The 12,293-nt window shown below is 36.9% G+C and overlaps 1 protein-coding gene across 7 annotated transcripts in view; it reads left to right on the forward strand.

Moving 5' to 3' along the window:
• EPHA6 (EPH receptor A6) overlaps nt 1-12,293 on the forward strand; it is a 502,797-nt gene that overhangs the window by 248,006 nt on the left and 242,498 nt on the right. For 6 of the 7 annotated variants that reach the window (XM_065076549.1, XM_065076536.1, XM_065076555.1 and 3 more), the window contains one exon: nt 5,552-5,887. In XM_065076549.1, coding sequence (XP_064932621.1) covers nt 5,552-5,887 — 336 coding nt within the window. Of the gene's footprint in view, nt 1-5,551; nt 5,888-12,293 lie in introns of those variants that run through there. The other variant, XM_021287771.2, reaches the window with a different exon arrangement.

A 12,293-nucleotide genomic window follows, 5' to 3' on the forward strand; every position in this document is an offset into this window, starting at 1 on the left:
CTATATATATATATATATACTTGTTTGCAGTTTATCGTTATGCTCAAACTTGGGGTATTGGTTTGCAGTCACTGGTTTCCATTCTTCCTGCCTGCCTCACAGAAAATGAATAAGTGAAAAGGAAAAAAATATAATACAGCATTCTACATCAAGTGACACTACTTATGTATGCCACATGTATGTATAGATGTAAAAAAGCAGTTATGAACTCGAGGCACAGCCAGATGCCGATTCTGTGTATTCTCGGAAGATTATGGTTAATTTTTGCCCTTCTACTGTAAATTCAGTAGTCAAATAAGTCACACTTTTAAGAGTCCAATATCTGGTAATGGATAGTTCTCACTTAAAAAACAACATAGTGTTTTCCAGACAGTCATCACTCTGCAGTGTCTACAATACCGCATTGCCCTCACTACACCTCTGCAGCATTAAATTTGCTCCTCTTTCCTTCCATAAAGGGCAAAATGCACTTCACTGTCACAGAGGGAGAGGATATGCAAAGCAAGATGAGGTGCATCAGACATAAACATAGCTCTGTTTCTCTTGGAGTGGGCCTGCTTCTCCATAAGACATCAATACGTCTACTCCAGGGAGAGGATAGAAATACATCTTACATTGTCATTTGTAAATGAAGCAAAAGACATTTCTCACACTCAGGCTGTGTTTTATCTAAGAAGCAGAAGAGCTGCATTTTTTAAAAATGCTTTTCCATCTGAACTGTGTTTTACTTTTTTGCATAAAATCCAAGGTCACAAATTTTGGTGTGAGGAAAAGATCCATAATTTTCACCAATATACTTGTTTTCCTTAAAAATCAGTAGAAAGAAATCCCTGAGAGCTTTGCAGACAAATGTCTGCAGAAGGGTTATTGCTGCCAAGTTTTTCTAATGTGTCAAATAATCTTTGTATAATTTATAAATGATAACAAAGCAACCAGGCCACATTCATAAAAGCCCAGTGACACATAATTTAGCTGAATCTGAGGATTAGAATTAATTGTCTCTCTTTGTTTCAAGTTCTAAATCTTAGTAAATGATTCACTGTATGTCATTACAGCTTAATATTTGCATGAAATCACAGTTTAACTGGCATAATTTAACAGCAATTAAAAAGCTATTTAATCATCATGCAAATTGGCATGAGGGGCCATGAGTATGAAGGGTGTCTGAGTTTTTTTTCAGTATTTGCAGGCGGACAGTCGTAAATTTTCAGACATCCCTAAGATAACTGATGATGTTTTCCCTATTAATTGAAGTGTGAAAATACAACAATTCATGTTTTCTCTAACAATTGAGGTTTAAGTCTCAAATAATGAATATAACAACCTTCACTGTCTAGTACAAATTAAAAAAAAAAAAATGTATTTTATCTACTGTATTGTTTATTCTGCTGCTGCTGTCTACATATAGTATGATGAAAATCTGATAGCAAATTAAAATTTACAAAGCCAAAGAAAACTCTCCTATTGCCTGGATTCACATTCATTCCTGTTTTGCCCTGCCCAAGTTGATGAAGTAACATAAAAAAGCTGAGCTATGATGACCCATTGTCATAATATCTATAGCTTATGTAAGATTAAATTTAAGCCAGTTGAAAAACATTGGTTCCAATCCTCCGAGCAATTACACACATGCTTAGTTTTAAGTGCATGTGTATTACCAATTATTTCAAGGGGATTACTGATCCGCTTAAAGTTATGCACATACGTAAATGTGATTAAGGCTCATCCTCCATATTCCTAAAACTCCTCTTTGGTTTTAACAGTGGGAATTTGTTAAGACCGGTTATTATTTAATTCTCACAGCATGTTTTTAGAGGAAACATAATTATTCCTGTCTTCTGCACATAAATAATAAGAGCTGAAGCTGAAGTAATCTGTGCTAGTTTAAGCTTATTCAGATCTCGGAACTGTTTTCCAGAGTAGCTAGAACTACCAGCCTCACAGTAACTTTATGAAACGTTTAGAGATTTGTAAATCTGAGACAATGTGGAGGGGGGGTTGGGACAGCATCAGCTTCTTCAAGGCTCTGCCTTGTCTCTGTTTTCTACACCGTTGGAAGATGATGTATCAAGATAATTAACCTTCTTTAACAAGTTGCATTTATAAATACTTAGATATTACAGTATTTCAAATGTTTCAGTGTTAGACTTATCACAAGGTCACAGTCAAAGACCAGGAAGGAAATATTCAGAATATTCTCTGTGACCATAAAAATTGCAAGTGACAAAATTCCAGAAATATCCATCTTCAGTACAAATGAGCTTCATACTGTTCAGCTAAATGACTCCTTGATATGCTGAAAAAGAACTGCTTTTTACTTTCCAGGGCATTGTGGCTACTAACTATGAACTCTGCACAGATAGATAAATACATACTAAAAATATTTTAAACTTTATTGTCTACTAAAAAAAAAAAACAACCCACAAAGCAATGTGACACCTCCAAATATTTTAATTGTCAAGTGCTTGAAATCCAACATCACGTACTTCAGGGCAAAAATTATTGTAATGAAAACGTAGTCTCAGTTATTTAAAGTGAAAATGAATGCCAGAAAGAAAAAAAGCAACACAAATGTTCAACTAAAGTTCACAGAAAACCTTAACGTTTATGAGTTCATATTATCCCTTCCACACCATATAAACTTTTTTTCCCTTTACAAGCATTCCAGCTTTTATACCCACATTTATGCCACATGAGTAAACAAACAGCATCACTTAAAAATGGCAAATGTTGGTGAATACTGACTTTTTATCTGCAACTGTTATTGCCTCTTTCCTTCATTAAAGTTAGTATTCGTTCTTGTTCTTGTGTATAGGTACAACTTTATAAATCTTTACTACTCTGTAGTTTATTAGTAAAATGTAAGATACAGTAATGTTTTCTGCTAAAGTACAGTCTGAGTATTCAAGGTCATCTTCAAGAATTAACAACTTGAGTAAATGGTTTTATCTCTGTTGTAGGTGCATATTTCAGAACCACTCATGGGCTTGGTTTCTAAAATCGTTACATTTTTTTCAGTCAGATAAATAGGTAAAAGTTTGAAAATCAAATCAGCATATCAGTGCTGTAGTAATTAAAGATCTTTAAAAAATAATGAAATTGAATTATTAGAAAAAAAGGCAGTATATTTTAAAATATTTTTTGCTGATATTTGAGATCCTGATTTACATATATGAAATGTTAGGAGGAGCTTTGATTTTTCATCCTTTCCCAATGCAAAGTTCTGACCATTTATCTGACCGTCCTTTGGGCACAAGCATCTTGCAGTTTGCAAGAGTGTTAATCAATATTTTTGTTGGTTTGTTTAGTTCTTCTCTCTTGTCTTGAAGTGTTTCTAATTATCTGACTCTCACAGGTTTACTGTGCCACTCAATTTGTTGGGTGAAATACACTTTGTGTAAGAATTAGCTGATGTCATTTGCAAATGTTTCATATAGTCTTTCAGCCTGCTTGGGAGGCCTTGAAGTAATGAAAAGCTCACTTGGAAGTTTGACCAGTATCTCAGTCAAAAGTTTATACTTAAGTCTTGCTGGCAGGTCATATAAATCTTGGAAAACTGCAAGGCCAGCTGAAAGTTTTCAAAGTTCTGCTCAGCATTGGCTAAGCAATCCATGTGCACTGTAATTTTATGTTGAGAGCTGGGGATATAATACTTATTCAACCCGTTCAGCTCAAAAAACCCCAGAGATCGCCAGTTGAGTTGACCACAGTGTCAAGGTTTGATTGTGGGGTGACAGTAAAACTGTGGCAGATGTATTGTTAACCCCCTTCAGCCCCTCCCTCTCCCCCCTTCCCACTGCAGACAGGCGATTGGGAGGAAAAGAAGGACAGAGAGAAGAGAGTTGGAAAAATTAAAAATGTTTTACTAATGCTACTAATAAGAATAGAGAAAATAATACAAAATATACAAAACCAATCTTGAAAGTCCCGGCAACAGCTTCGGCAGATATTGGGCTGGCACCCGAAGTCCTGGACTGGACTTTGCAGCCAACCGGAACTGGATTCAGTCTGTCACTAGGCCTCAGTTCACAGGGACGACTAACAAGGTCCGCTCCTAATGTCAGCCATAAGGAAAAAGGGACAAGATCCTCATGATCTCCCACTTTTATATGAAGTATTCACGTGAATGGGATGTTATACTCTGTTGGTCAGTTTCTGGTCACCTGTTTCTCGTTGCCCCTCTCGCGAGATGTACATCCATCCTTATCAGTGACCTTGCATTCCATTGCTATGTCTACCAAAACATGTCCCTGACTTTTCAGGAAAATATGAAGGCTTTAGCTGACAGGCAAATTCACTAAAAGAGAAACTTGTTTTTAACAAAACCAGGACACGCAGTCATCTTAAATATATCAACACCTGAAGTATGGGCATATTTTGGGTCTATATACAAATTACTTTTGAAAACCATGTCTCTGTAAATGCTTGGTTGAAATATGTTAAGTAGAAGAAGATGATAATAATAAGAAACGGTGAAAAAATTATTCATACTTGAATGAACAATTTCTGCCTTTCCTTCATCCCTTCACTCATTCCTATCTGGAAAAACATTAGGTGGTAAAGTTCTTCGATCAGACTGTGGAAGCTGATCTATAAAGCCTCAGATGATTTACGAGTGATCCTGCAGAGTAAGTCAGCATAACAACTTAAAACTTGTTGGACAGACCTTGGCTGTTGTGTGGTCTGTGGGAGATGGGTCACTTGTGGTTTGTCTGACAGTACATGGGGCTTTTCCACCTGCTTGCCAGCTGAGAGCTTTCCTGCGCTCTGCCTGCTGCCTCTGTCTTTGCATCCCTCCCCACAGTCTTCAGGAATTATTTTTTCTCCTGCTTTGTGGCCATCCTTTTACATCTTTAGCTTGCAAGGTTGATGTCTTCACTGTTACACTGATGCTGATGAGGTGCCAGGTAGGAAAGAAAAAACTTGTAAACTGTCTCTTGTGCCTAATGGTCTTGGCCGGTTGCCACCGAACTCTGTTAATGAGCAGCAGCAAAGAAATCCCTGGAGAAGAGCAGTGAAGGATAGAAAAAGTATCTGGCACTATAGAGCTAACACCACTTCTTGTAGCTATTCAAAAGCTGTTCCTTATTTCTTATTCAATTTATCTCTTATAAAACGTCAAAGATTATAAGCATCAGAAAAGCCCGCGTTGCTAGACATAAGGAAATAAATTTTGTGGTTAAAGCTCCACCTCAGTATCTCACAAGAACAAGCGATATTTAGTGCAAAATTGTGTTATCAAATCTAGGTTTAACATTACCAAGTAGTTTATATGTTGCCTTAAATTATTTCTGAATTAATTCTAATTTATTCAGATTATTCATCTTTTATTATATCATCTATTTATTATTCCTGCTTAATTTTCAAGGATTGTAAGTGTTTAGATAATCTTTATTTTTTCCATTGAATTTGTTATTGCAATGTAACTGCTGTAGCTTCTATTTGCAAGTAATTGTCTTAAGACTAATATATTTTTTCTATTCTTTTTTTTTTTTTTTTTCTCCAAAATAGGGAACTGTCACTTAACAGGCTTTCCCCTCCTTCTCTGCAGGGCCACCTTCCGCTCCAAGAAATGTGATTTTCAACATTAATGAAACAGCTCTAATGCTGGAGTGGAGCCCCCCAAGTGATACCGGAGGAAGAAAAGATCTCACTTACAGCGTCATCTGTAAGAAATGTGGGTCGGACACCAGCCAGTGTGAGATTTGTGGGGGAGGCATCCGTTTCATCCCCAGGCACACTGGCCTCATCAACTCCTCTGTGACAGTGCTCGACTTCGTGTCGCACGTGAACTACACCTTCGAAATAGAAGCCACAAATGGGGTCTCGGAGCTGAGTTTCTCTCCCAAGCAGTTCACAGCCATCACGGTTACCACAGACCAAGATGGTAAGTCCCAGCACTGCCTGTCTGTTACTATGGCCCTGTCATCTCTGCATCTGTTAGGTGGATTGTTTTGTTTCTTCGAAGTCTGGGTCAGCACGTTAGGATGTTTTGCAGGTTGTTACATGGTTTTAAGTGCATTTGGTGATGACTTACAACTTCTGCTGATGAGGGAATTAAATGCTTTTGGTAGTTGGCCCTTGACCCCAATACACAGAGCACAAAAACGTATCTTCAGTTTAAAATTATGTGCAAGTTTTTAACTACCTAGGACTAACCGCATCAGTGGTTCATCAGAACTAGAGTCTGCATCTGATGCTTTTCCAAGTCTTTCCTTGCGATATCCATTTTGAAGGAGTAAAACACCATGTTATGTATTGCTATTTCACAGTTCAAAGGTGAAATGAAAGTGAACTCAATTCCTTTAGTATCCAGGTTGCATAGTACAGCATGCTTCCCTGTAAGATATTTTAACATCTGTATGAACTATTTCCTTAGGTGAGGTGTCCTAATAGATATTTTTGTTCCTTTAATTGTCCACTTTGCATTATTGGTTTTGAGCTTTTTCTTCTCCCTGTTTTAGTTCAAATTCATGTCCAAGGCTGACCTTTATGAGGAACAACATGGAAAATGAAAAGAGCTCTATATTTCTGTTTATGTCTGCAACTTTTTCCTCCTCCATCTTTAGAAATACTTACTATACCAGGAAACAGCATCATAGGTTACCAACAAAGTAACCTGTATAGCAGTTTTATCTTCTGGCTTGTGTTACTGCAGATGAGAAGGTTATTTCAAAATTATCCCTTGCTGACATTTGTCCCAGAAATGTTTTTCACCTACTGTGCAGTGACATTGCAACTGTAGCTGAAGTGTTTAATGTAGAACAGGAACTGAACTGGCAAAACTACAGTTTTGAGTAGAAGACCTTTGATAATATGAAAGTATTTAGTAAAAGTGCTAATGTTCAGGAGGATCCTGTTATGTTCCACTTATAGGAAGGCCCTGGGTTCTTTCAGTGATCAGCCTAGGAAAAATCTACTTACCTGTGTATCTGGGACAAGTAGTTTTCCTGATGAGTAAGTAATGACTTGTTTGCCTCTGGGCATACAAAAATTAACAGCTTGCTGTGATGATGATGATGATAATGACAATGATGGTAATACTAATAATATTCATGAAAATGAAAAAAAAAAAAAAAAAAAAGCCCAACAACTAGTCACTTACCATTGCTGCGATGCTGGTAACAGAAAAGCTAATTATTATATATAAGACACCTAATGATACATGCCTTGTAGTGAAAATTGCCTTAGGCTCTTAGGCTATGCATCATGTTGCAAACCTGTATCTCTCTTTTCCTTTCTCATTAAAGGAAAAAAAACATGGTACCCAAAACTACGAGAAACTACTGCAATGTATACTTATTTTTAGATGTTTTGTTATGTGGGTGCTAAATGCAAGTCACCAAGCACGCACAGGTGGAGGTCACCGGAGATATGGTTTGGTTTTAAACTGGCTGACAGCTGTGTGAACACAGCTTGTGATGTGTGCTTAAGTGGTGGGCTTTTAAAAAATTATGTCTCTTCTGCTGTTGTCTGTTCCTGTTTTAAGGATATAGATTTTCACTGCAGTTTACTCAAAATAGGGAAAAGACCAATGTTTTGATAATTTGTGACACACCAATGGTAAACTCTATAGGCTGCTCGCATTCCCTATAATAATTCTTACATTACTAAAAATGCTGTTGGAAGGGCTTAGGAGAATTTAAAACCGGATTTCCAGAATATCTGTCAGTTTATTTGGGTATAAAAAGACAGCTTTGCAGAAGAAAGTATTGTAGTAAATTAAATGGAGGCATTTATAAAATGTAGTTACAGAGATAAAACAATTTTTGTAGGCTTACAAACTGTGTAGTTCTATAAAATCATAAGCATGGTTACTATGTATTTAGAAGTAACAGAGAAAAAGATGTCATATGAAATATGGAAGAAAGTAAATAGAGTTTTGGTTGATGGAAATTATTGAGAGGACAAGAAACATTTTTTGTGAGTTACTTTTAGTCATAAATAAGAAACGATACAGATAAGGTTATGGTATGTAACATTAGGAAAGGAAGCTGTAGAACGGAAGCGCATTTCAGAACATTGCAGAGACTTTGTTAATGTTTATCAAACACATTGAAGTTCTCAGATAAAAGGATTAGTGACCTTTTTGTTTTTACTGTTAGCCAGCTATTAGTAGACAATTTATAGTTTTGCTTTTCCCATATAGTATACTAAATATTCACCTTTATATTGCATTTATTTTTCTAGCTATACTACGGAACAATAAACTCACTGTTGCAATCTTTCCTTATAATCTTAATTATACTGAAACAGAAAGTACTTATTGCATGATCTTGCAGGTTTGTGCACATGTGCATATAAAACAAAGATCCAACATTATATGTATGATGTGACGACAAATCAAAAATATCTTAATGTGTACAAGGACTGCATTACCAGAAGTCCAAACATATTTGTTTAAAACTATTTTTTCTCTTTTGATGTGTATCTAATGTGTATCTATGTTATACCTACACAACATATTTATCCCATGTTCATGCTACCTTTTATATGTAATCTTTTCATACATCTTGTTTTCATGTATTTGGTGTGCAGATTGCATGAAGTGATAGACCTCTTTATGAATATTATGAATATATAAATTGCTTTCTTGAATTGTCATATCTTTGTGAAGAATACAGAGCAATATCTTCAGCTGTTGTAAATCCAGACCGTTCCGTTAGCTGCAATAATTTACAGTAGCTGAGGAGCTGGTATTGTATTTTCTTTATGCATATTGGATTTAGTTCCCTCTAGTGGCCCTTTCTTTTTGATGGTTTATGTGAAATTAACAGATTCTTCTTTAAACATGCAAAATTATCAGTTTATTCTTCGGGGCTTTTCCTCTCTTTTTGGAGAAGGTATTGCTGTTGGCATTTTGCTGACTAAAGTAATGCATTCAAGAGTACCATGGGCATATGTAGAAACTGAAGAATTGTGTTCTACGACAGTTAGTGAGTAGATTAGTCTGAGAGCATCAAAGAAGTAGAATATTTGCTGACAGGAGAAATGAACTAATTCAGAAGTGATTAAGGCTCATCTTTATGCACAGTTCTCTGCCACAACTAATAGTAAAATCTAAACTGCCTCCTCATGCAGTCACTGGCATTGACAAGATTTAAGTACACTGCTCAGCATTAGAAATGACAAGAAGCAGACTAAAGGAAAGTAATACTTTGAAAAGGCTTTGCAAACTGCATCCTAAAATTCTCTCTGCAATTTTATGCCTAAAGCATTACCAGACCTGATCAAATACTAAAAAAAAAAAAAATTAACATTAATGTAAGTTATATAAAATTAATAGGGTAGTGTTCATGGCTTTTTAGTTATTAATTTTGTACAAGTATTCATACATTTGATAGCCATGGTTTTGGTTCCCTCCCACTCCCGGCTTCGTAAGGAAACAGAGTTTCTGTGGTCACATTGTCAGGCACCCTAAAGAACTGTGAACCCATTAGCCATCCTGAGTTTGATAACAGAGAAGAAAATTTCACAGATATTATATTCTCTCAATAGAAGTGTGAAAACCAACCACTTACAGTCACTAAGGTGTTGGTTGCATCTGCCAGTTGAAAAACAAGGTTCAGCTATGTAAGGCTTTCTTACTGGACTAGAATCGCCAGCTGACCGACCACTTAACCTGTCTATTAGCTAAGTCAGTAAAGAAATAATTTATATAGTTGCTGTATGACCACAGCATGTGCTGTGCCTTGTCCAGCAAGTGTGGCAAGCAAGGATGAGGTAGGAATGTGTAAGGAAGTGTAAATGTTGCAGCTAGAGAGATGAGGGTATGAAGCTATATGCTACTCTTGCATAGCTTTGTTTCAGAATGTTTTGAGATATCAAAACAATCCCTACTTTAAATTCAGATAAATGGACAGATAAACATAATCAGAGTCTGCTCAGAAAAGCACTTAAGCAAAGTCCTTGTTCAAGGAAGAACATCAGCACATACTAAGTGCTTTCCCAAATCACTGCCAAAGTAATTTGTAAACAACTGAAAGGTGAAACATGTTTTCAAAAAAAGCCTCATCAAAAATATTTAACAATACTGTTGTTCAGAAAAGTGCCTGCTTTCTTTATGGAAGCAAGAAAGTTTTATACAGTAGTAAATATGCTGAGTATGAAGTAATTGTACTCAATCGACTTTAAATCATTGTGTGAAGAAGCAGAGAGTTATATGCTGAATTGTAATTTATGTTTCTCTTATGACTAATGGAAGGAAGAGACACCTCACTCTATAACTTTCTTAGCATGCCTTAGATTCTGCATTGCCTAAACAAAATACAGAATTACTTGAGGTTTTTCATGCATAATTAAAGTAGTAAATAATGAATAATTAAATAAAACAGAACTTAAAACAATAGTTCCTATTTCCAAATAGTAGTCCAAATACACATTCACTCAGTGGGCATTCATATGGTCTACTATTTGAGAGCAGAGGGGTCAACATTATGCTATGCAGAGGAGGAGTAGAGTTGTGAGATATATCCTGAGTACATGGTTATACAGCCAGATAGTGGCCTGCTCCATTTCAGTCCACCATTTCAACTGCATCACTGAGGGGTGGCACTCCATAGCTATAGCGTTTCTCTGGCTTGAAGAGTTTACTGGTTGTCCAGCCTGCATCTTCACCACATCATGTCCCTCCAATGGGACTCCATGCTGACAGCCCCCAGCTCACCCTTCACCTGTCAGTCCCACAGCTGTGACCTCCCCTAAAATTACTATCCAGCCATGGGACACCTCACGGGCATTGCTCCATTTGTGGGCTTCTTCAGCATATTTCCTGCCTTGGTGCAAAGTTTACACTAGAGAAATACTCCTTCTGCCATTTCAGTCCTTCTGCCATTACAGCCCAGACATGTAATTTTCTCCCTCCTCAGTTCTGCAGTTTGTGGGTGACTCTGGTCTCCGTGACGTGAAAGACCTACTACCAGTGGACAAAGTTTGAGACATGAGAAGCTTCACTCTGTCCAGGCACACACCTTATCTCTGTACTAGAGACCTGGCTAGTTTTGCTGTATCTGTCCAGTGTTGGCAGCCTGTGGTCAGCTGAGGTTCTCAGGCAGACTCTGGAACTGCAAATATGGCAGGATTCCTTTGTTTAATATGTCTTATTTTTTGTGAGCCATTGGCAGATATATCCCAGGATTTTGCCATCCTAATCTGATGGTAAAATCTTGCCAGTGTCTGAAAGGGATTGCCTTTCATCTTATTACTTTTTACAAATAAGTTACAGCCAATTCATTGTTCCTAGTAGAGGTGTCTCCTCAGATATATTTGTAACCCAGTGAGGCTGGTCTGTACCAGCAGCAGTCTGTTATCACTCTCTTAGAGCCATGGGAACTAAGGAAAGCATGGAAGGATTTCAGTGTCTCTTCCAGGAATAAACATGACCTTATCACCCTGAATTAATGGCATATATCATTACAGTAACAATGTAGATGGTGTAAATTGTTGAGAGTCTCATCCAACTATTAGGAAGGCATCTCAGTGGCACTACCAAGACAGTTTATTAGGATTAATCTTTCTGGCTGATGACAGTATGGTTTCAAGATGCTCATTGGGGTCACAAGGGAGTTCCCTGTTCACTCATCCTAAGTTGCTTCCCATAGTAGCATCAGACTTTCACCCTAATCAAAAGGCAGCTTTACTTTTTTTTTTCCTGAGTCTCACATCTCTGCAGATGTGATTGCCCTTCATAACTTAATAGTCAAAAAAGCTTCTCTTTTTCTAATGACATGGTGAAGCCATTTGAAGTATCTTCCAAACTGTTCAAGTTAATGGTTTATAAAACTAAAGGAACAGCTATTTCTACTCACTGATTGTCAAAATGTAATAGCAGGTTACATAAAAGCCTGTTATGAAACAATCACAAAACAACCTCCATCAGAGTGCAAACCACATGAAAGAAAGATCATGAAATTTTCATAGATGACAATAAATGAAAAATTTATGGCATTTGTTTACTTGACACCTACAGCTGTATTGATAGCTCTGCCAAGCCCCGTACTGTCTTGGGAGCAACACAGAACAGTGCTGCTGCTGCTATTTGTGTGAAAAAATTGTCTCATTGGTTATTGGCTAGGGACAGTCTGTAAATGTCCATACTGAATGTGATGTGACAACAGTAAGAGGCATTACTAACCAAAAAAAAAATGTTTGAGATGTGTACTCCCTATTTGAAGTCACTTCTGAACAATACATTTTTAAAAGGCATTCAGCATTATACAGTGAATATTCAGGCCAGTCTGTTAACTATATGAATGTATATGCATATTTATGTAAGTGTTGCATTTATAGTTGGA

The sequence above is a fragment of the Columba livia genome, chromosome 1 (genome assembly GCF_036013475.1).
Source record: "Columba livia isolate bColLiv1 breed racing homer chromosome 1, bColLiv1.pat.W.v2, whole genome shotgun sequence".
In the NCBI taxonomy this organism is placed as follows: domain Eukaryota; kingdom Metazoa; phylum Chordata; class Aves; order Columbiformes; family Columbidae; genus Columba; species Columba livia.